The sequence below is a fragment of the Pituophis catenifer genome, unplaced genomic scaffold (genome assembly GCF_029215685.1).
Source record: "Pituophis catenifer annectens isolate HBS135680 unplaced genomic scaffold, rPitCat1.0.hap2 SCAF_3, whole genome shotgun sequence".
In the NCBI taxonomy this organism is placed as follows: domain Eukaryota; kingdom Metazoa; phylum Chordata; class Lepidosauria; order Squamata; family Colubridae; genus Pituophis; species Pituophis catenifer.
Window position 1 is genome coordinate 63,232,455 of NW_027256883.1, and position 23,688 is coordinate 63,256,142.

The window sequence follows — 23,688 nt, forward strand, 5'->3', positions numbered from 1 at the left end:
ATATCTGCCTGGTTAAAATACCAGTTATCCATTGTTTGGCATTCTGATAGCTGAAGTCATTAAATTGATACGATATTTACATACAGAAGTGAACTTTAGCATCACCAAGCAGAGAATGAAAAATTGTATGTACGCTAAAATAAATAAATAAAGGAATTGGTAGAATGCTGTCTTCGTTTATTCTTATTTGTACATTTTCATTCTAGGACCATAAAGAACAAATGTATACAGTTATATAAGAATATTATGATCACAAATGTAAATCCTGATATCAGACTCAGATTCTTATTTTACTTAAAATACAATAAAGACAATAATAATAATAAAAAATATATAAATAATTTTATATTTGTAAAAGTTCCAAAAAAATATATCTTTCAACTCTTCATGAGAAACTGATTTTTGGAGGTACTGAATTCATGAGAATGAAACTTTCTTGTTTTTTGCTGGAAATAATACCATTATCAGATAAATTTGGAGAATATTTTTATATATTTTGAAATAGTAGTCCAGCCATATTCTAATGGAGTACAATTCAAACTGGACCAATACTTTACTCAGAATATCTGCTACTGAAATTTAATCAAGCAATGAGCTGATTATACCCCTGGGTTTATTGATATGAATATCTTCTACACTATCAATAGTTTGGCTTGAATTTTTTAAAATTTAGCTTTAAAAATTCTAGTGAATACTACAAATTTATCATGATACATTCAAGGAATTATTGTATGATACTAAAGATAATTACAATTGAAAATTAAATGGGTTAAAAGGCTATAACAAAAAAACAGTACTTTCTTATTTTGTCCTAATAAGATTTCTTTGTTTCTATTCAATCATGTCCAGTTTTTGGAAATTGCCGGACAAGTCAGTGTAACTTTCTTGGCAATGTTTTTTAGAAGTGGTTTGCCATTTCGTCCTTCCTAGGGCTGAGAGAAAGTTACCAGCCCAATGACACCCAGCTGGCTTTGTGCCTAAAACAGGATTGGAAGTCGTGGTCATAAATAAAGGAATGCTTAAAAATGTGATCAAATTTCAGAAATAAAATTCTACATTCTATCTTCCCAGACTTAATGAATGTATGTTCCATTTTGAAAAGAAATAAGTTATTTGGTAATTTGCAATAAAAGACAAAGACATTTTACCCTGATTTATTAGGTACCTGTGGACAACCTGTTTCTCATGAAAAGTTACAGGGTTTTTTTCCCCCTTCATGGCAATTACAGAATGAAATTGAAGATGTTTATGGAAATTTATAATATATAAAATATGTGGGAATTTATTCAGGCCCATGGAGGTGTTCACATGTGATCCATCCATCCATCCAATTCCCTTCTTCCTTAGGTTGTCTGTGTAGAGAACTGTAGGGCATGTGATTGATGATACAAGGAGTCGAAGCAAAGTTTATGAGGACAAATTAACAACTCTCCACATCTTGAATGCCCTTCCCCTCATTTTAAAGTTGCTTTTCCTGTTTTGAATTTTTAACTTGTGTGACATATGTTGAAGATTCTCACTTTCAAATTTATTTAAGATTTATAGGTAAAGATGTGTTTTACATATACTTAATTATATTTGTTGGATTCCGAAATGTGAAAACTATTTTTCTAGTTGTTTTCTGTACACTGTAGGAATATCGAGGGAAACCACAAGGTTTCTTGAGAAAAATGCAATCCTAATGTAGATGATAGCATCAGAAGGGGTTTGTTTTGCCTTTATTAAAAATGCAATTTTTGACACTAATATATTCACCTTTTCTATCCTCACTAGTCAATACTCTCATTTCTTCAACTGCTCCGCCCCCTTCATGAATGTAACAAATGTATCAGGAAATGGCATTGCTGCCTGGGAATGCAGAGCCCGAATTTACTGCATACTCTTACAACAACTTGGAGACACTTTGTGATGTGCAGACAAAGAAAGGCGTCTTCTACAAAAAAGCAAAACTTCTCAGTCCTGGGGAAGACTTGTATTGTTTTGCCTGTAGGGAGGACCGAACCAGGAATGTGATAATCAATGTAGGTGGCATAAAATACAAAATTCCATGGACCACATTAGAGAATTGTCCCTTGACCAGGCTTGGAAAGTTAAAATCATGCAACAACTATGACGAAATAATGGATATATGTGATGATTATGATGTCAACTGCAATGAATTCTTTTTTGACCGCAATCCTTGTGCCTTCAGGACCATTATGACTTTTTTGACTGCTGGGAAGCTAAGGCTCCTCAGGGAAATGTGCGCTCTCTCTTTCCAAGATGAACTGGTTTACTGGGGGATAGAAGAGGAACATCTGGAGTGGTGCTGTAGAAGAAGACTACGACAGAAAGAAGAAGAGATAGCGGAGGCGGCATTGTTTGAAGAAGAAGTAGAATCTAACGAAGCACCCCTTGAAAGTGCCTTCAAGGACAGCAGCCGCTTGCATTTGTGCATGAGAAAGCTCAGGGACATGGTAGAAAATCCTCATTCAGGGATCCCAGGAAAAATATTTGCTTGCATATCGGTTTCTTTTGTTGTCATCACTGCAGTTACCCTCTGCATTAGCACCATGCCAGATCTCAGAGAAGAAGAAGTTCGGGTAAGTGCACGCTATAAAAATAATGTTTACCCAATTATAAACATTGCCAGAGACGTCTCTGTCAATATTTGCTTATTGGCTTGTCTCTGTATGTATAGATGCATATGGCAATAACATAAATTTTATCCCAAGCAGACGTTCTGATTGTGATTAGCATAATTATAATTGCTTTTCTGCGTTTAAGATGGTATTATATATTAACTCACAAATGAGGGCGTATATATGTGTCTCAGGATAATGCTGCAGGATCCAATCTGGGTCAGTCACCGGGACCAGAGGTTTTGTCTTCTGAGCTTTTGGACTCATGCTGGAGCCCATCTTCAGGGAACTTCTCTCTAGCAGAATGTGTCAAATTCCCTGAAGATGGGCTCCAGCATGAGTTTGAAAGCTCAGAAGGCAAAACCTTTGGCTCCGATAACCAATCCAGACTGGATCCTGTATATTAACTTTCTGAATTAGTTTGGACAGATATCTCAATAATTGGATTTGGGACATTGTCCAGATTCTTTTTGTCTTCTTGTATCAAAAACTTTAGCTAAATGAAGGCTGGATTTTCTTTCCAACAGAAGAAATTACAATAGGCAGAAAGAGGATTTCTTGGCCTCTGCTGTGAAGAGAGATAAAGATAAATTATCTAGGATGATGAGGGCCCTAAACCATAGCAAATTCAAAGGAAGTATTTGTGAAACTCTAATAGAATTGCAAACTGAGCAAGATTAATTTTGACTGTCTATAGTTTCATCTGATCAGCATAAAATAGTAATTAGTGTGCCATAATCCTTTTTATTATCAAGAATTTATCTCTGATCTAGTTTGAAGCTCATAGTTCATATGTAAACAGAAATCTACAACTTTGCTTTATAGTTCCATACAAATCTCTCCCTTGGGTAGAAAACTTTGTAATCATTTTTTCTTTTGTTTTGTTTTTATGAAAATTAATGATTATTTAATTATTAAATTTGTATCATGCCTTTTGCTCAAGGAATACTAGTGTTGTTATTGATGACAAACCTAGGGTTACAGTAAAGGGGTTTGAGGACATAAATGGAAAGAGCAAAATCAACTTAAAAGATTAGAAAACCTCGCCAAATTCTATAAGAGGTTTCAATATTTTTACAAAATTCTTACTTTAAATTCGGTTTAAATATTTTAGATTTTATAATGCTGTGCATAATGAAATATTGATTCTTATTAGTTATCCTGCAACATTAGGGCCTTTTTCAAAAAGTTTTAAGATTCAAGGATATTGTGAGTGCATGTTTCTTACGGAAATTCTTGAGGCTTAAATGTATACCTCTATCTTGTCTAATGGGTTTTTTCAAGGGCAATGCATTTTCTGTATATAGCATTTACTTCAGACTGTTAATATTATATCACCATATGTTGTTTATAGTTCGTAACACACCAATTCCATCCATTCTTGATAACTAGAGGCGAAAGATTTGTCACACTCTCAAAATTTAGTTTTAATAACTGTAAAACATTTAACAATGTATTTTTGTTTCTAGATAAATAAACAGAAATACAAAACCGTAGAATACGGGTAATCCTTGATTTACGACCATGCTTGAGCCCCAAATTTATATTGCTAAGTGAGTTTTACCCCATTTCACGACTTTTGTTGCCACAATTGATAAACCAGTTGTCAAGCATCCAGTTATAAATCACATTACCTTGGGGATGCTGCAGTGATCATAAAAGTGAAAAATGGTCATGTCACTTTTTTCAGTGCTGTTGTAACTGAATGGTCACTAAACGAACTATTGTAAATCAAGGACTACTTGTAGTTACCAGTTTTCTAACTAGGCCACAACAGAGAAAGATGTCTGTAACTTGAAAATAGTTCTTCATCACTGCTTTGATTATAGATAATGGACTAGGCAGCTTTATTACAGACTGGAAACTGTTTGTGGACTTTCTACGTGCTAAATATAATAAAAGATGGTTAACAGAGGAATTTGAAGATTAGTGTAATGTTTAGTTCAACCTGTTGACTGCTTTTTCATACATACATACATATATGTATTTTGTTGAGCAATATTAAATTTAATTGATTATTTTTTCATCTTTTTTTGCACACTATTTTTTGTTGCTGATATTAGGGTTGAATCAGTGGTGAAATCTGAACCAGTTTGCTACCGGTTTGCTGGCCGCGCATATGTGCTGCCCGCCAAGTACACACTGTGCGTGCATGCGCATTAGCCACCAAGCGTGCATTGCGCATGCATGCACAGTACCCACCAAATGTGCGCTGTGCGCGCATGCGCACTACACAACAAACACGCGCTGCGGGCGCGCACATGCACAGTACACACCAAAAGGAGGCTTGGGAAGGTAAGTACAATAGCGAGGTAGAGGATCAGCTGTGCCGCGCGATTTAGCTTTGCTAGAAAGCAGGATTTCCTGCTTTCTAGCAAAGCTAAACTGTGCAGCACAGCTGATTGTCAGAAATATCGGTTCGGAAGACTACTGGTTAAAAGTTAAACTACTGGTTAAAAAAAGTTAGCTTTTTTTTTTTACTACCGGTTGACATGAACCGGTAGTTTATATCAGTACCGGTTCGCCCAAACCGGAGTAAACCGGTAGCATTTCACCCCTAGGTTGAATTTATACTTTTGCTTTGTTTCATTTTGTTTGTTTTACTGTTTTGTATTTTATTTTTTATGATAAAAGAATATTTTTTTAAAAGTAAAGAAAATAGTTCTTCATCGAACAGAGTCTGTTCCGAGAAAGATGAGAACTGTTCCAAGAAGGAAAAAAAGGGTGTTTAGCAGGATGTAGCACAGAGCTAGGTAGGAGTCAAAATTTAATGAAAAATACTAATTAAATATGTTGTCTTCAAACAAGCCAAATTAATGAATAACTGTACAAACACTTGCTTAACTCAAGTAGTCTAATGGAGCAGATTTTTTTATAAAAACATTGCATGGTTATAAATTATTATATGTCTTAACATAAACTCTAATAAAATCAGTGGCTAAGATCTTTGTAAGCGTTTACTGATTCTACATAAACAGATGTGTTTTAATTCTTACTGTTGTGGCATAATGATAGATGATAGATGGATAGATAGACAGAGCTTTGATTAAACTCATAGAATTGGTCACAATATATTTTTTGTCAAAATATAGAAAAAGTACGCAAAAAAATTAATGTTAATCTCAGACACCATGGATCCAAAGGCATTCAATTATTGCTTAAAAGCATTGTAAGCCGCCCTGAGTCTCCGGAGAAGGGCAGCATGTAAATCAAACTAATAAATAATAATAAATAATAAATACAACAAAGTTTTCCTGAAAAGGCTGGGTCTGTGAGCTAAAGAGTCTTCCTGGATTGCCCCAAAAAATCCAGGACTACCTGGATTGCACCACAGCTGTATACAAGAAACACTTTACAATACTGGTGAATATACAGAGCTCAGGTGTAGGATGAGGATGGAGATTTGTTCTCCAAGCTTGTGGGTTGATTTCCAAACATTTCATTACCAGGCTAGGAAACATCTTCAGTGAAATTTAGGAAATTCCTAAACTCCGTTGAAGATGTTAGCTAGCCTGGTAACGAAACGTTCGGAAACCACCCCACAAGCTCAGAGAATGAACCTTCACCCTTAAGAAACACTTTATTCTTAGGTAATTTAGAAAAAAGGAATTACCTGAGGATGATCCATTTGTTGTGGGCAAGGCTGAAGAGTATTAACTTGATACCAGTATCTTGATCAGTTTGAAGAATTTGGGGGGGAGAAGGTTTTGTCAGAGTGATTAAATTACACAACCTGTACCTGATGATTAACAAATATTTTCCTGCTTCTTGGCCAACTTCGCTTCCTCAACTCTACAGGATTTCTTATTATTTTTCAGTTCAGAGAGCTCAGCAAAATGTGATACTAAATTCCCCTTCCTATTCCAACAACAGTTTTATAGCATGGGCATGTTCTGAATAAGTTAAATTCCATTTAATGCAGGTTGTGTAGAAGATTTTGATGCGCCTATGATGTTTTTCTCTTTCTGCTTCTTGCAATGATTAGTTTGATTTTTATTTTTATACCGTGTGAGATGGTGAGATAGACTAGAAGTAAAATAAACAACACAAAGTCTTTAAAACAGAGCACAAGAATTATGTTTTCATTCCAAGATATGGCTTGAGGATAGCTAAAAAGAAATGCACTTATAATCAAAGCATCAGAGAATGTGGTATAATAATTTTTAGACAGTCAGTGCTGTCAAGAAAACTACAAAAATATAGTTTCAGGATAAAACTGTTAGTCTTACATGGCTGATAATAAGCCATTGTCAAAATGCAATCTCCCTAAAATAACACATTAATATAATTAGTGGTAGCAACCAAATGGTGGAGATAGTTAAAATTCAACAAAGAAATGATAGGACGCTTATTAATATGCCAATGGAAAAGTAAAGCAAAATGTCATAAAGAGCCTTGAATTGTAGTGTCTATTTCTAGTCTAGTATAACTATGAAAGAGGAGCAAATCTATTTTGGCTTTGCAGATCAGTGGGAGCAATCCAATATTAAGATGATAGTAGGTGTCAAATAAAAAGAACCATTAAAAAGCTTGCAAGCAGCTTATAATCACCTGCCTGCTTCCCAAACATAGATTATTATAATAATTACAGCTAGTTTTTTGGACTCTTCCAAAGACTGCTTTACATAGTGAATATTCAATTAAATATAGTTATTACTGGTTTATGCAGATGACCTGTAGTGTAGGAAAGAAAACTAAAAAGAAATCTTTTTTAAAACATTTGAAAAGTGAGTTTTTCTGTTATATAACTTTGGCATCCTCACTCAGAATTGGCAAGATAACAAGTTAACAGCCTTGAAATCTTGTCAAATATGTAGCTCTTGAAATATTATGGCAGTTTTATTTTCGTTTGTTTTAATTCACTTTATTTTTGCATTAAACAGTTAGCTTTTAGAGAAAAAGTAGTTGTGAAGTTCTGCTGTTGTTTATTTGGTTTTAGATAGTCTTTTGTTATCAATCAATTACCAAATGTTTGTTGTTTATTTGCCACTTTTGTATGATTTCGTGCTTGGAAAGAAGTTTGATTGCTGTTCCCTCTTTTGGACAATGTCACTTTCTGTCCTTACTGATTGTTCAGACTGTCTGGAGCAATTTATTGTTACTTGCCACCTTGTCATGTTTTACTGCTGTCTTTCTCTCACAATATTCTGAGACAGTTCTTTCTTTATATTCCCCCATTTATCTTATAATAGTTTACCAATTCATTAGTCTGTATTCAGGAGATCATGCAGTTCTTTTTGTCTCTGATTAGATTCCTTTGCATGTCCTAAATTGATCCATATTTTTCCAGAACCTATTTTTTGTGTCTGGTGGCCTTAGATTATCTGATAGTATTGCAACTCACTACTACTTGTTTTCATCTGCTTTCAGTTTTTCAATCTGGTCTTGATTTACTCTTCTTTTTCCCCAGTTTTTCCATTCCTTCACCAAAATGGCCTCCCATAGTATATTAACATAGTTAGTACGTATAAGTTACCATAGTATTCTCAGATGGTTATATTTTAACACTTTCCATCACAAGCAAACTAATCCTTAGAGTATTACATTTTCAATACCATGTTTCCCCGAAAATAAGACCCTGTCTTATATTTTTTTGAACCCCAAAATAAGCGCTTGGCCTTATTTTTGGGCAGGTCTATAATTTTGGGGTGTGTGGAATAAGACGGGGCTCCTCTTGCAGTCTTACATGATTTCCAGCTCTGTCTTCCTAACCCTAAGCAGAGGAAATGGCGGAGACTGGCTGTGCATGTGTTTAAATATTTTCAGGGAGGGCTTATTTTCAGGGAGGGCTTACTTTAGTGCATGCGCTCAAAAGCCCGATTGGGCTTATTATCAGGGGATGTCTTATTTTTGGGGAAATAGGGTATTTGCTGCTAGACTGACTGCTATATTGATGCAGTCTGGGACAATTTAAGCTAGTAGTTGAAACTAGTAATTTGATAATAAAAATTTAGAAAGTTGGCTTGCCCCATCAAATTGTAGAGAGTTGTTCTACTTTCATCATAATCAACATTATCCAGTGATGACACTGAAAACAAGAAATTGGGTAAGGCAGACTGCAGATTTTAAGACTGAAAGCAAACAACAGGGCTCTCTTCTCCCATCTCATCCAGATTCTTCTTCTCCCATTATCAAACCTACTTTGCTAAAGGTGTTAGTTCCTCTCACCAATGAATGATGATGTATAAATATATTTGCCATTTATATTTATTTCTATGCTTGTTTCTTCACACGGAGCAAGTAAAGAATTATCTATTTATCTGTTTATTTATTTATTTATTTTATTTATTTTCGTCAAGCATGTATTAGATAACAGATATAAGTATAAGCCTAATTATGAATACGTGAAATGGATACGAATAAAAGGGAACATTAGGACAGGGACGGTAGGCATGCTGGTGGTCTTATGCACGCCCCTTACAGACCTCTTAGGAATGGGGTGAGGTCAACAGTAGACAGTCTAAGGGTAAAATTTTGGGGGTTTGGGGAAGAAACTAGAGTCAGGTAGTGCATTCCAGGCATTGACCACTCTGAAGTCGTATTTTCTGCAATCAAGTTTGGTGTAGTTTACCATAGGTTTGTATCTATTATGTGCTCGTGTATTGTTGTGGTTGAAGCTGAAGTATTCATTGACAGGTAGGACATGGTAGCAGATAATTTTATGTACTATGCTTAGGTGAGACCAGAGATGGGGTCAAGCACGCCATCAGTTTGGATCCCTTCACGTCCACAAGAAATCTAAGTCCAGTCCTCCTTGAATTCCATTGACTCTTATCTATCGGCTGTTTGCCTTGACTGTTAGTAGTTCATATTCTTATTTAGACATAAACTGAAATAAACTTGTACTCATTTTGACCTAACTCTGGCTCCAGATTTCCTGCGCCTGACAGTAGGACCAAAAAGAAGAAGCATGAATTTAAAATGTAGTACTTAACAAGAAAAGGTAAAAGTACTAGCTTGAGAACTTTTACTTTCTAAAATACCAACTGCCTATTTTCAATCTATTTTAGAGTATTATTTGCTCATTGGTGCTTTATAAATACATGCACTTTGGTCAGGCCATGAGAATGATGCTAGATAACCATTCGAGACTGGAAATTTGCCTTCATTTCTTAAACTAGGCATGGGCAGGAAGGAGAGATGCTGCTTTTAGAAATATTTGATCATTTATGCTAAATATGCTATGTATCATTTTATGAGCATGCATAAAATAATTGTCCTGAAGATTAAAGTATTGCTATTCAGTATGAGAGTACAAGAGTGCTTTTAATTGTGACTTTTACTGTAAGTTCTCACACTCAAAGTAATAAACTCTGAGCCAAATCATGTGAGAAAGCTCTTAACAGACCTCAGGAATACAGAACTAATGTAAACTAAAACTATTCAAAGAGATATTTACCTAATATTTTAGGCAGGTGACTATTTCCTAAGGAGTTTTGAGAAAGCTGTTACGAATTTCTGTCCTTTAAATGTGGGACTTGGACTAAAACAGCGGGTATGGGGTGGGAAATGTCTTGGCACAGAGATACAATCCAAAGCCAACACTAGGTTTAATTGCATATTTTCAATCAAAATGATTGGTTGCTGCTTAGTGAGTTGCTTGGAGCGGGTTTTTCATGAGCCAGATGACTCATTTGAAACAGACTGTATCCAAGAGAAATGTCAAACTCCTTGTTCAATGGCAGGAAACATGACCAGACATCCATCAGGAAACCCCCATTCCTCCTGCTTCAGGAGAGCAAACCCAAAGTCTTTGGTTAGCAAATGAGTAGCGTGAAATGTCCTGGACACTTTATCATTCTAAGAAAGGGGATTACAATCTATGGATGTGATTATGAATACTACAGCTATAAAAAATTGTGCAGAAGTGGTTTACAAGAGTGCATTTGTGAACCGGGTTTTTAAAATTATAATAATTTCTTCATCTTATTTTCATTTGTCCTTTAGCCTCTCAGAACAGAAATGTCATCAGAACAGAAATGTCATCAGGCATTTAATAATACGACCATACAAGCCATTTTTCACTATTGGGTCAGATATATTCTTTGCACGTTCACTATAATATGGAATCCCACCTCAGAATTGCTTTAGAAAAGCATCTATCAGTAAATGTAACGAGAAAAAAATTGAAGTTGAAGAATTGATTACAGTGTCTGAAGAATGGAATATAAAATTGATTTTAAAATCATGGCACTGACAGGGTCTGATATTTTAGCATTTGTTGACAAGGAATGGTTTATGGTGCTGGCTGGCTGGCGAGTCTAGATACCACATAGTTTTAGAAAACCACTGGCCTCTTCCAGAGATAAGAGTTAGAAGTTGCCTTTCTGGCAGCAATCCTCAGAATAACAAGGAATGAGAGCAGATGTCTTGGCTGGCCTTGTGACTCAGCCAGGCCTTCTGCCCAAAAACCCTGGAAGAACTGGAACCAGTGGGATAAAGCTGCCAGGGAAAGTATAGGCAGAAACATCAGGAATGTTTTATTTCTTTGCAGTGCTGTTTTGCTCAGCTGTGTATTAATGGTCTTTGTTCCTCTATGTCAGTGGTTCTTAACCTTCCTAATGCCGCAACCCTTTAATACAGTTCTTCATGTTGTGGTGACCCCCAACCATAAAATTATTCCTAAAACCATTGAAAATATGTGTTTTCCGATGGTCTTAGGCGACCCCTGTGAAAGGGTTGTTCGACACCCAAAGGAGTTGCGACCCACAGTTGAGAACCACTGCTCTATGTCTTTGTATGTCTGTTTGCTGTTGAATAGTTGTTAGATGCAGATAAATCTAGGAAGCAAGAACCCAGTTCCCCTTATTTTCCAAGAACCCTCTTAATTGTATTTTTGAAAAATAAAAGTCCTTAATAAAAGTTATTATACCATACCATACCATACCCCACATTATAGATACTATATTATAACATTACTAGTTACGTTATGTTATAAGTATTACAATACTTATTATTGAATATTACTATTGAATAATAACAATAATGTTGGAAGGGACCTTGGAGGTCTTCTAGTCTAACCCCTTGCCCCGGCAGGGAACCCTATATTGTTTCAGACAAATGGTTATCCAATCTCTTCTTAAAAACCTCCAGTGTTGGAGCAACTTCTGGAGGCAAGTTGTTCCATTGATTAATTGTTCTAACTCAGGAAATTTCTTCTTAGTTCAAGGTTGTTTTTCTCTTTGATTAGTTTCCATCCATTGCTCCTTGTTCTACTTTCAGATGCTTTGAAGAATAGGTTGATCTCCTTCTTCTTTCTGGCAGCCCCTTAAATATTGGAACACTGCTATCATGTCACCCCTAGTCCTCAGCCCTAGTGAGTTTGTGTGGGTTCTACTATCACACATTCCAAAGCCATATGGACATAATCCCCTATTAAAGGGAGAGACTGAACCATTTTAATAAAAGCCTAATTATGTTCTGGACTATCCAGAGTCTAAGAAAAGAGGGGGGCATTTTCCCACAAGTAGTAGCAGCATAACTACTTCCTTGGGTAAACATCTTCAGTCATTTGGGGGAACAGATGCACACAGGCAACCTGGAGTTCAGGTAAAGGGGTTAAAAGGAGTGCATCCCAGGAAGAGATGAGATAGACTTTTGCTTCTGTGTTCAGGACGATTACCTGGCTAAAGAACTGTTAATCTGTGTAGTGTATTTTAATTTTTGACTTTGAAGTGGGGGAGGGACAAAAGATAATCTTCTGGACAACCTGGATCCCCAACTCATCCACTAGATGACATTCATCATCATCATCACCAACACCATCATCATCAGTCATCTAAGGAAGTTCTATTTTCAATTGTTCCTGGAAGAGTAAAACTAGGAGGGCACCTCAGCTAAAGCATGGCCTATTCAGAAGTATAAGTACCACCACAGGAAAGCAGTACCTACAAGCCTCCAAAGCTTGTGGAATTGGAAGACTGCCAACAGTTTTTCTCTTTCAAGATAAATGAGCTGGTGAGTTTGATTCTGATTGAAGACAGTAGTGAGGGTTTCGGTAGGGAGCTATTTTCAACTTTAGAGATAATCACCAGCATCTTAAATTGCACTCAGAAGTTAATTGGAAGCCAGTGCAGGGTATAATGATATATTAATAACAGCAACTGCCAAGCAATGAGCCAGCAGCTGCATTGTGAACTAATTGACTCTGTTGGGTGGTCTTCAAGAAAAGCCTCATGTCAAGCACATTGCAGTAATCCAGACTCAGAATGATGTGTGCAGGAATTACTCTCCTGTGCCAGGTGTCGTGCCTTGGAACTGGCTTAAATAATCTGCTTTTAAAGTGCTTGAATCACAGTGTTGTAGCAGGTATGGAGGAAGCCTACAGAGTTTTGTCAACTCTTAACCTTCTTCCTACACCATTCTTACTTACACTGCATTCTGTCATAACCCAGAATGAATAGTTAATTTCTTTAAGACAAAGCTAAAAACAAGCACAACTAGCTGCCCAAAGCATTTGCAAGAGTCTTCTCCAACATCAAAGTTCAAAAGCATCAACAGACTCCTGCTTCTTTAGAGTCCAGCTTTCACTTCCTTAAAGTGTCACAGGAAAGTCATTCCCTGCATGAGTCTGATCTTTCTAGGTTCAGACACATTGCAACATCTGAATGTCTTTTCTAGTACCTTTATTTCTATTTTAGCAAATTCTAATCCAGGGGTGTCAAACTCGCAGCCAGCAGGCCAGATGTGTCACATGCTGGCCACACCCAACCCCAGTTTAGCGAAGGGGAAAAAAGTGTGATATGTTACGTGACGACAATATGTCATTGCGAGTTGGACACCCCTGTTCTAACCTATAGCATCCTTCTTTAGTGTTGGTTCCTTTAATTGTTGATATTCAATAATAATACTGATGCAGCTAAGGAAAATATAACTTGTTTCACTCATGGCCTGGTGTACTGTGAACACAACTTCATGGAGATATGTCAGGAAAAAAGATGTTGCTAGAGCATGTTTATACCAAAATCTTTGCAGTAGCAACAAGCCAAAAGACAGGGGAAATTCACTCTTTTGCCTTTCACCTTTCGTTAAGGTGCCCTCACCCCCAAAAAGAAGTTCAGGTTTGCTTCAGGAAAACCATACAGCATTGTCCTGTAAATCCTGGTAAGAGATTTTGGATTTCTTACTCTGGGTCTAACTCCCAGGATTCCCTGTTTATTATATTTTGATAATTTTGTTAGTTATTTGTTTTAATTCCAGAATAAAAGCCTTTATAGGAGAAAAGAATGATGGCTAGGAAGATATTTTACTATAGAAGTTATATAATTATGCATGGCATTGGATATTTTAATCCTTTTCTAAAATTTTAGGACTTAGAGCAAGCAATAAAATGTACTAGCTGGAGATAAAGTACTTTGCACAATGTATAATTAATGTAATTCACTACCACTGGAATCATAATTATTAGTCACACAGAGTTGTTAGTTTTGTCATTTGAAGCAATTTATGAAGAATGAGTCCCATTGGTGGCGATAACCTGTAAGAACTAAATGTGAAAGGGAAGAGGTGAAGGAAGACTACTAGCTTCTTGCTTATATAGCTAATCATATTCGAAAACCAAATGCAAGGCTAAATGGATCTTTGTTCCAATCCAAAATCTAGTTGTGCCAGCTATAAAATTATAAAATATATGAACAATGAAATGTAGAAATAATTCTGTTCTCCTTCCAAAAGAAATTGAATGTAGGTGAATTTTAAAAAGAGATGTCAGCTGCGTGTTTTCTCTCTGAATTACATGTGCTTTTCCCATGTTGCAGTTTTCTACTTGAGGCTTCTTTGTTTTTATGAATATTTTATTCATAAAATGAATGAATATTTTATTCATTCCACACCTAGAACTAGTTCTTTATGATCAGCCTATTTTATATATAATATGCATGAATGGGCCACTTAGTTCTCTGCCAAATTAACTTTGCAAATAATTTAAATCATTTAAAATAATTCCTTTCTGTAACAACTCTAACAATATTCCAATATGATCCAAAATAATGGAATGGAAATAATAAATAAATAAATAAATAAATAAATAAATAAATAAATAAATAAATAAATAAATAAATAAATAAATAAATAACTTTATTGTCATTGTACGTGTATATACAGTATACCCATACAATGAAATTCACTTAACACCTAAAGACCAGGTCCAACACACATAATAATCCCCAAACACACTCCCACCCACCACAATTCCCCACCCCTAAACCACCCAAACATCCACACAACAGACCAACTAATACTGTCCAACAGCTCATGAAATATGGTGAACTAGGTTTCACTTTTTCCATATAAGATATGTGTGGTTATCTACCAAGATAACATTCTGGCTGTTTGTGTTGTTTTTTGTTGATCTGTGACCTGACTAAAGACTTGGGCCACTGTTACTTTCCCAGATAAAAACTTAAAAACTTTTTTTTGGACTGTGAAATCTTACTCCTAGGTTTGAAAGTGAGGCTGTAAAATTCTCATCGAAAGTAACACTGTGCCTAACTGTTGCTGGCTTTTGTTAATGGGAGTGAGAAGCTAGTGGTTATTTTCCTACCTTTTTCTTCTTTGTTGTCTAATTGGGCAAAATTACCACTTCAGCTCTTGGTCTGGTTTTTAGACTGTTTTTGACCAGAATAATGAGGGGGCCTAGAATCCTGCAGAAACTTGACTATGTTTAACTGCCTCCTCCTTGCAATTCTCTCCCAGCAAATTATGTCAGTTGAGAGAACAATAACTTAGAAATGTCATATCTGCCTCCTTTCCTTTTCATTAAAATATTCCAGGTGAATCCTTCTTCTCCTTAATGTATAGAGTGATCTAAATCAGGGGTCTCCAACCTTGGCAACTTTAAGCCTGCTGGCTGGGGAATTCTGGGAGTTGAAGTCCGCCAGGCTTAAAGTTGCCACGGTTGGAGACCCCTGATCTAAATCACTGTTAGATCTTCGAGGTATTCCAGACAAGAAGATACTATCTCTATCTTTATTGTAAGGTTGCATTAATTGAATCATGCAAGTCTGAAAGACATACACACCCTTCACTTTTATGCTCCCCAAAAGCGTAATCTCCCTTCTGAGATACTTTTGCCCTCTCTCCTACTTAGGTCTCAAATTTTATCAGACCATTTTATTCTTCCTCCTGTCTCCCAAGGTCCTTCCGTATACCATTACAGCCATTCCGCAGTTCCTTGAGCAGACTTGTAGGAAATGTCTAAATCATCTGCCCCCCCCCACACACACACAAATAAAGGTGGATTTTAGGAATTCAACAAGGCAACACTCTTTTATCTTCAGAGAAAAGGAAAATGCATTGTTGGAAAATAGGGCATCAACTGTATATAATTCAGTTTAGTAGTGCGAGTTCCACTACTCATATGTCTATGGAGATTCTCAATCATGCAGGTTGTGGGAGGGGGGTGTCTCCAAACTTAATTCTGGAATAATTCTGGAAGTTGAAGTCCACAAGTCTTAAAAGTTGCCAAGTTTGGAGATTCTTTATCTAGGTCATGGTTGTCTCAAAGGTGCTTTTTTCCAAAAGGCAATTCTGAACTGAAGAAATTTCTTCTGAACTGAAGAAATGTCTTGGATGAGAAGCGAAACGTTTTCAAAGAGGAAAAGAAAATCCAGTTGCCTTTTGGGAAAAAGCACCTTTGCTACCCCATATGATAACCTATTCCCCTGCACCCAGAAATCACGTCGTCAAAATTCAGCAGCAAAAAAGCTGGTTTCCATTGGTACAATTTATGTGGTTCTTTTTGCAAAAGTAAAAATAGAAATGGAAATGTGGAAGGCAAACCTTGTTCCACCTTTAAACCCTGCGCTCTCCTCATCAAGTACATAGAATTTTAAAGAAAAAATAATTCATGTTTATTCCAATAACCTTTATTTGTTCTGTCTTCTTGCTGGGGGGGATTAACATTCAGCATAAAGAAAAGGGTAAGGGTGAACTGTAGTTATATTTGGAAGTGGAGATGAAACAACCAAATAAAAATCATTATTCGTTGTTGCTTAAGTTTTGGGCTCGTGAGTTTATTTGCAGCCTTTAAACAACAACTTTATTCAAACAGTTCTCTTATCTTTTGGAATTTTTTTAATGGCAGTTATTAATTTTAATTTAGGGGGAAATTGTTTTATAGAATAAGCTTTTTAGAAGCTTTTCCAGTATAATTGATTAATGTAGCATAGCTACTACATTAGTATTATCACTTTTATTCATTAAACATGAAATTCAGTCAACTGAACATTTAAAAATGTATCACAAATACCATTGACTGGCGCTAATGGTTGATATGGGTTGCTGCCAGCATCCTAGGTGTCAACCAAGTATCTTCTTAAAATATACAATGTTCCAAGTAGCACAATTTTTTGCAGTTCCGCTGGTGTTATTTGCAGAAAGCTGCAGTTTCTTGATGTATTTTATTATTATTATTATTATTATTATTATTATTATTATTATTATTATTATTATTATTATTATTTTGCCAGGATCAAGTCCCAGATTTAATGTGAATTTGAGATCTGGCTCTTTGGGGGAAAGAGCTAGTTTTAAACCCATTATTCATGCTGGCTGGAGGGAGTTTAAGCTCCAAAGTTGCAGCTTTAAAAAAACTGTTCTAAATGAGTTAGGCATTTATAAAAATGAAGTCAAAATAATCATTATTTTTAGAGAAATTTACTAAAAATTTTGCAAATTTGTTTGGAAAATGAGTAATTTGAACAGTTCATGTGATAAGGAGGCTATTGTCTGGGCAGGTCCATCCCATAATAAACCTGTTGCTCTCAAAGATGCCAATACATAGAAATGTGTTTAGTTTAGCTTTATATTGCAGCTTTAAATCTGTAACAGAATATAGAAGCACACAATAAAAGAGCATTTTTGGCATCTCAAAGTACTTTTTCTTTTTTTGACTGGCTTGTTAAATAACTCTTAATTTTCCACCTTCCTTGCAGGGAGAATGTTCCCAAAAGTGCCATGACATCTTTGTACTGGAAACAGTCTGTGTGGCTTGGTTTTCTTTCGAGTTCCTCTTGCGCTGTATCCAGGCGGAGAGCAAGTGTGCCTTTCTGAAGACGCCGCTCAACATTATAGACATTTTGGCCATCTTGCCTTTCTACATCTCTTTGATTGTAGATATGGCTTCTCCCAAAACCAGCAACAAGCCTGGGGGTGGGGGAGTTGGAAACAAGTACCTGGAGAGAGTGGGGCTAGTACTGCGCACCTTGCGAGCTCTTCGCATCCTCTATGTCATGCGCCTGGCAAGGCACTCCCTGGGGCTGCAGACCCTGGGACTCACTGTGCGCCGCTGTACCCGGGAATTTGGATTGCTCCTTCTTTTTCTTTGTGTCGCTATGGCACTCTTTTCGCCCCTTGTCTACTTGGCGGAAAACGAAATGGGCGCCAAGCATGAATTCACCAGTGTTCCCAGCAGTTATTGGTGGGCTGTGATATCTATGACAACCGTCGGCTATGGTGACATGGTGCCTCGCAGTATTCCAGGGCAGGTTGTGGCCCTAAGCAGTATCTTGAGCGGCATCCTACTGATGGCTTTTCCAGTCACTTCCATTTTCCACACTTTCTCGCGCTCGTACATCGAGCTTAAGGAAGAACAGCAGCGTGCTTCTAATAGGCAACCTCATGACCTGGAAGAAAGCAACAACCTTCCGCAAGACAGCAGCTCTCAGGAAGAAGACTCCTCCTCTTTGCAGGGCAGTAACGGAGCAGCAATTCCCGCTGAAATGGAACAAGGTGCTAAGAATTGCTGACACAAAGGAAATTGGAATCTTGGGGAACAGGAGATAAAAAGCGGATGGAGGGCTATTTATGTCTTAAAGTAGAGGTCTCCAAACTTGGCAACCTTAAGTCTTGTGGACTTCAACTCCCAGAATTTCCCAGCCAGCATAGGAGCAGAAGTCCACAAGTCTTAAGATTGCCAAGTTAGGAGACTCCCCTCTTAAAATAACCAAACTGCTTAAATCTCCTTTTGCAACCAGAAAGGCTGCCTTTTGAGCAACGGCTTATGTGATCCATCATAGCGCTGAAGACTGGTTGACTTTAATGTAACATCCTTTAGAATTTCAGAGACTCTCCAGCACTAGCGATGCCGCCAATTGCGCTTTTAAAGGCAATTTTCAAACTTGTTTCTGTTGTATGTATGTGGGAAGAAATAACACAGCTCACATATTTTAAAAGTATCCAGATTCAGGTAGTTCTTGTTCCATTCATTCTGCACAGAGCTAGAGAAACTAACAGATTGCCCAGCAGTAGTTTCTCCCTAGCTGTATTCATCCCTAGTGGATTCATATTGCGTGTACATCATGAAGTATGCATAGAGGTTAAAAAGGGAAATTGCTGTATGGGTATGAAGACATTTTTGAATTAATTGCGAAGCCAATCCCTGTGTTGCCCATGGTTTAAAAAGGCCTGCTTTAGTTCTTTATGCATTATTGCTACTGGCCACAGGAAGCTTTGCACTTTAGCTTAAATCAGGGGTGGGCAACTATGGCTCCTATACGACTTGTGGACTTTAACTCCCAGAATTCCTGAGCTAGCATGGTTGGCTGAGGAATTCTGGGATTTGAAGTCCGCAGCTCATAAAGGGGCCATAGTTGTCCATCCCTGGCTTAGATGGTGTTTCCTTTGCTGAGATTTAAATGTGTGTTGCTTTAAAATGATTCTAGTTGGATTTTTTTTCCCCGTATGTCTGATCCATTGGTACCAAAGCCATGATATTTTTAAAATGGAAGAAGACACTTCTGAGGCATTTATAGCTGGCTTTAAACTAAACAGCAAAAATGGGCTTTCATTTTATTCCAATAACTATCACCTGCCGTGTTAGGTTAAAAAACTGGGAAGCTTTTGCTCGTCTTTCTAAAATAATAATAATAAAGAAATTAAAGCCATCAATAATAAAAAGAATTGTATTGGCCTAGAGTTGAATATGTGACGAACTGCAGAACATCCAGTTAAGTTAGCCCTGGCCATTGCAAAGATGCACAATAAAGGAGGAAGCACAAAGCATTTGCACTTCTTAATTTCCTCTGCATTTGCAACAAAAGTTTTGTTCCATGCAGCATGTGGGATTTACAAAACGTGAGATAAAAGCTTTGGGTTTGGGTGGATTTTGACCATGCAAATCTTTTCCTCATAATTAAAAATGATTTCTCCACTATGTCGGAAACAACCGCACAAGAGTCACAATGAGCAGTATTTTTGAAGTATATTTTGCTACCAGAAGGCAGGAGCCTTTTACAGTAATTAGGAATTGTGGTGAATTCCAACTCCTGGATCTAAGTGAAAATTAAGAGCCTTACCACTTTTGAAAATAGAAGGTCTTTGTGCCGGAGGTACTAGTGGTAAGGTTGAAGTCTACTTACTCTTCCATTTGTATTGATTCTTGGTCCGCAAGATTGTGATGACGCTGGGAGTTTTATGCAGTCTTGTTTTGTGTGGCTGAGCTATATTAAACATGTCATCTGTTAGCAAGGAACATTGTAAATAAAAGCTTCTTAATTTCTATTTCCTGATTCTCATTTGTTCCAGTTTATTTTGAAAATAAGATAGGAAAATAAAATTACCTTGTGGTACGTAATCTAAAACTAGTTTTCTTTTACCTATGGAAGCCATTTCTATCACACATAATCTATTCGTCTTTCATGTGCAGCCCAAGTTCTTGTAATGTTCATTTAATATGTAGAACTGTACATAACTCACCATTTTTCACACAGAAAAGTGTTTCTGAGCTCATGCTGGAATCACAAGAACCCAGGAAAGACTGGAAAAGCTAAGCTCACACTACAATAGGAAAGCCTCATTCCTACTTTGGAAGTGCAACAAATTAACAGTATAACTTGTTCCATTTTCCTGAGGTGTACTAAAATAATGCAATTAATTTGGAACCAATATTGCTTCTACCTTCAACATAAGTTTAGCAAATAATAGGTACTTCTACAAACCATTTCAGCTCCCTATAAGTAATGTGAAACGGACCAAAGTAACCATCTTTGCTTCTGTTAATTTCAGAATTCTGAGAAGAAATGCTTTCCCTTTAGTGCCAATCAATGCTCAATCAACTACTATTTGTCCTGGAGCAAAAACAGCCCACCTATCTCTATTCTAGACAAAAAGGAAGTTATATACCTAACTTAACACTCTTCCTACATGCATTTGGCTAGTGCAACCCCCCTCCCCCCGTGTATTAAAGCCTCATTAAAAATTGTAAAGGTAGCATGATGCTCTGTACTTCTTGCAATCAAATGTATTTATCAAATTTATATAGCTGCCAATCTCACAGAAAGTGACTCTGGATGGCATAAAACAGGAGTGTCAAAACTCAAGGTCTGCAGGCTGGCTCTGACCCATGGGGTGCTTAGATCTGCCTCGTGGAACCACCCTGGAAACAGCAAAGGACTGGCCCGTGGTGCCTCTGCCAATGAAAATAGAGTTTGGGAGGGCTGTGCGTGGCCCTCCCAAGTTTTCACTGGCAGAGAATTGCAGGAAGGCATCACAACCAAAAACAGAACTCAGGAACCCATTTTCACTGGCAGAAAACACTCGGGCCACCACAGGTGCCCCCGACATGAGTGATGTCAAGCTGACCCACGCCCACCCCGCGGCCACAACCCTGACCACAACCCTGATGAAATCGAGTTTGACACCCTTGGCATAAAACAATTCAATAAAATAATATATATAAAACAATCATGACCTAAAAGCATTCTAAGTAATTGTTACAAAAACACTGAATATTATAAAAACAGAACTAAAGAAGAAAAACAATACTGGAGCCATTTCAGAAGTTCACCTGTCCCCTGGTGTCTTCAGGCCTGCTGGCACAACCAGATCTTGCGCTGCCTGCAACAGCTCCAGAGTAATGGCGCTGACCTCGGGGGAGTGGAAGTGGGAGAAGATTCCATAATACAAGTGCCACAGCAGACAGGCTCATTGCCTAGGGCTCACCAAATGTAGCTCCCTAGATGATGCAATCTACAATAGGTCTGCTCTATTAGATCTATTAGAAATCGGGAAGAGACCGTCCTTCAAATATCCCAGTCCCATGTCATGTAGGTCAATACCAGCGCCTTGGATTGGATCTGAAAACAAACGTAACAAATGCAACTTGCACAGCAGAGGTATAATGAGACTACCAGGAACATACATAACTGCTCACACTGCTGTATTTTCCACCAGCTAAAGTTTCTGGATAGTTTTCAATGGCTGCCCCATGTAGAATATATAGCAATAGTCCAACTGGGAGATCACTAGGGCATGAATGACTATGAGTAAGTCCCCTTGATCCAAGAACGGACTTAACTGGATCGTTGTATAAGACGATATACAAAGGCCCTCCTAGCTATGAGTGCTCTTTGAGCAGAAGTTGTGCATCCAGGAAGACCACAGACTGTGCACAGGGTCTGTTTGGGGCAGTGCAATCCCATCTAGCATTAGAGATGCTTCATTGTATGTTACACCAGTGGAAGGGAAAGGAGGCAATATGTAATTTTTAAGCTACAAGATGTGGAAGTCATTGTAAGGGCAATTCGTGCCATTTATTCCTCTTTGGACTGACCAGAATCTCTCCTTCCCCCCAATACACACACGGGAGTGAGGGGGAGGGGAGAGGAACCAAGCAACTTGTTCTTTGCTCCACATTAGAATGGAAAGGGGCAATAGAGCTTCTCACGTTCAATCCAATAAGTCAGATTAGCATTGCCTTTAAAGTTGCCACTAGAATGGTGGACAATCAGGAGCTCAGAGGAACACAGAGACAACAGGTACATCCAACGGAGAAGCAGATGGTTCAATGGTTACACCATTTAGTAGGAAATCAGATGGCTTAGCTTTTGAACTGTGTGCAATCTGTTAATCTGTTAATTACAGCAGGGCTGTGTATACTCCTGGCCTATGGACTAGATCCGTCACATGCTAGCCATGCCCATGCCTAGTTTAGTGAAGGGGAAAAAAGTCCTGATACATCATGTGATGCTGCCATCACATGACTTTGACACCCATACAGGGTGTTAACACTGGTTCTGAGCTGGCAGAGTCCTGATGCGTATTGCCTAATGTTATTTGGGGGTTCTGAACTGGAGCATCAGTTATCAGCAATTTGCCCAAGGACTCTTTCAATTTTGGTATCAAACTAGGAGGAGCATACCCACTGCTGGAATATGTGGAGCATTCTGCCAAAAGAATCCATAGTGCAACTGCCAGAAGCAGCACTTTTTCTGTGGTATCCAGTCTTCAAGATGGACACAATATCATTTTCATATTTTTATGTCCAAAAACAAAATACAGATAGTCCTTGACTTATGAACACAATTGAGCCCAGAATTTATGTTGTTAAGTGAAACATTTGTTAAGTGAGTTTTGTCCCATTTTGCGACCTTTCTGGCCACAGTTGCTAAGTGAATCACTGCAGGTGTTAAATTAGTAACCCAGTTGTTAAGTGAGTCTGGCTTCCCCATTGACTTTGCTTGTCAGAAGGTTGCAAAAGGTGATCACATGACCTCAAGACACTGGAACCTTCATAAATACGAGTCAGTTGCCAAGAGTCTGTATTTTAATCACATGACGATGGAATGCTGCAATGGTCGTATGAAAAACGGTCATAAGTCACTTTTTCCAGTACTGTTGTGACTTCAAACAGTCACTAAATGAATTGTTGTAAATCGAGGACTACCTGTAGATTAAAGCAGCACAATTTGACAAAAATAAGGGTAGAAAGTGTAAGGCAGCGTGCTTTAGTAGGGAGCAACTGGAACCTTCAGATTATCATACCATCATATATAGGATTGTAGAGGTGATTCACATATCACATTCTAAGGCTTGTGAAGAGATTCTGGTGCTGCAAAGAAAGACTAGATAAAAAAAATATCTTTTGAATAAATAAAACTTTTCTTGCAATTTTTTAATTAGAATTTAAAATAGTTGTTTCTATCCTACAATCCTAACAAAATTCACCATTCATTGAGTTCAGCCAATCATAAATACTTATACTGTATTCTGGGCAATAAAGTATATGAAATGTTTTAACTTACATATCAAAACCTATAAAATAGCAGTGTTTGGCTGTAATTGATGGATC

General features: G+C 37.4%; 1 protein-coding gene across 1 annotated transcript; it reads left to right on the plus strand.

Annotated features, from left to right (window-relative positions):
• The first annotated feature begins 1,823 nt into the window (after positions 1-1,823).
• On the plus strand, positions 1,824-18,367 carry KCNG2 (potassium voltage-gated channel modifier subfamily G member 2). Its single transcript, XM_070942442.1, has 2 exons — positions 1,824-2,582; positions 17,555-18,367. Exons 1-2 carry the CDS (start codon positions 1,824-1,826, stop codon positions 18,365-18,367), a joined length of 1,572 nt encoding a protein of 523 aa, XP_070798543.1.
• Positions 18,368-23,688: the final 5,321 nt, after the last annotated feature.

Bases quoted from the DNA above. Each gene is read 5' to 3' on its own strand.
- KCNG2 (XM_070942442.1), top strand. From the start codon at position 1,824: ATGTATCAGGAAATGGCATTGCTGCCTGGGAATGCAGAGCCCGAATTT. The intron at 2,583-17,554 runs GTAAGTGCACGC...CCTTCCTTGCAG, and splicing joins TCAGAGAAGAAGAAGTTCGG to GGAGAATGTTCCCAAAAGTG.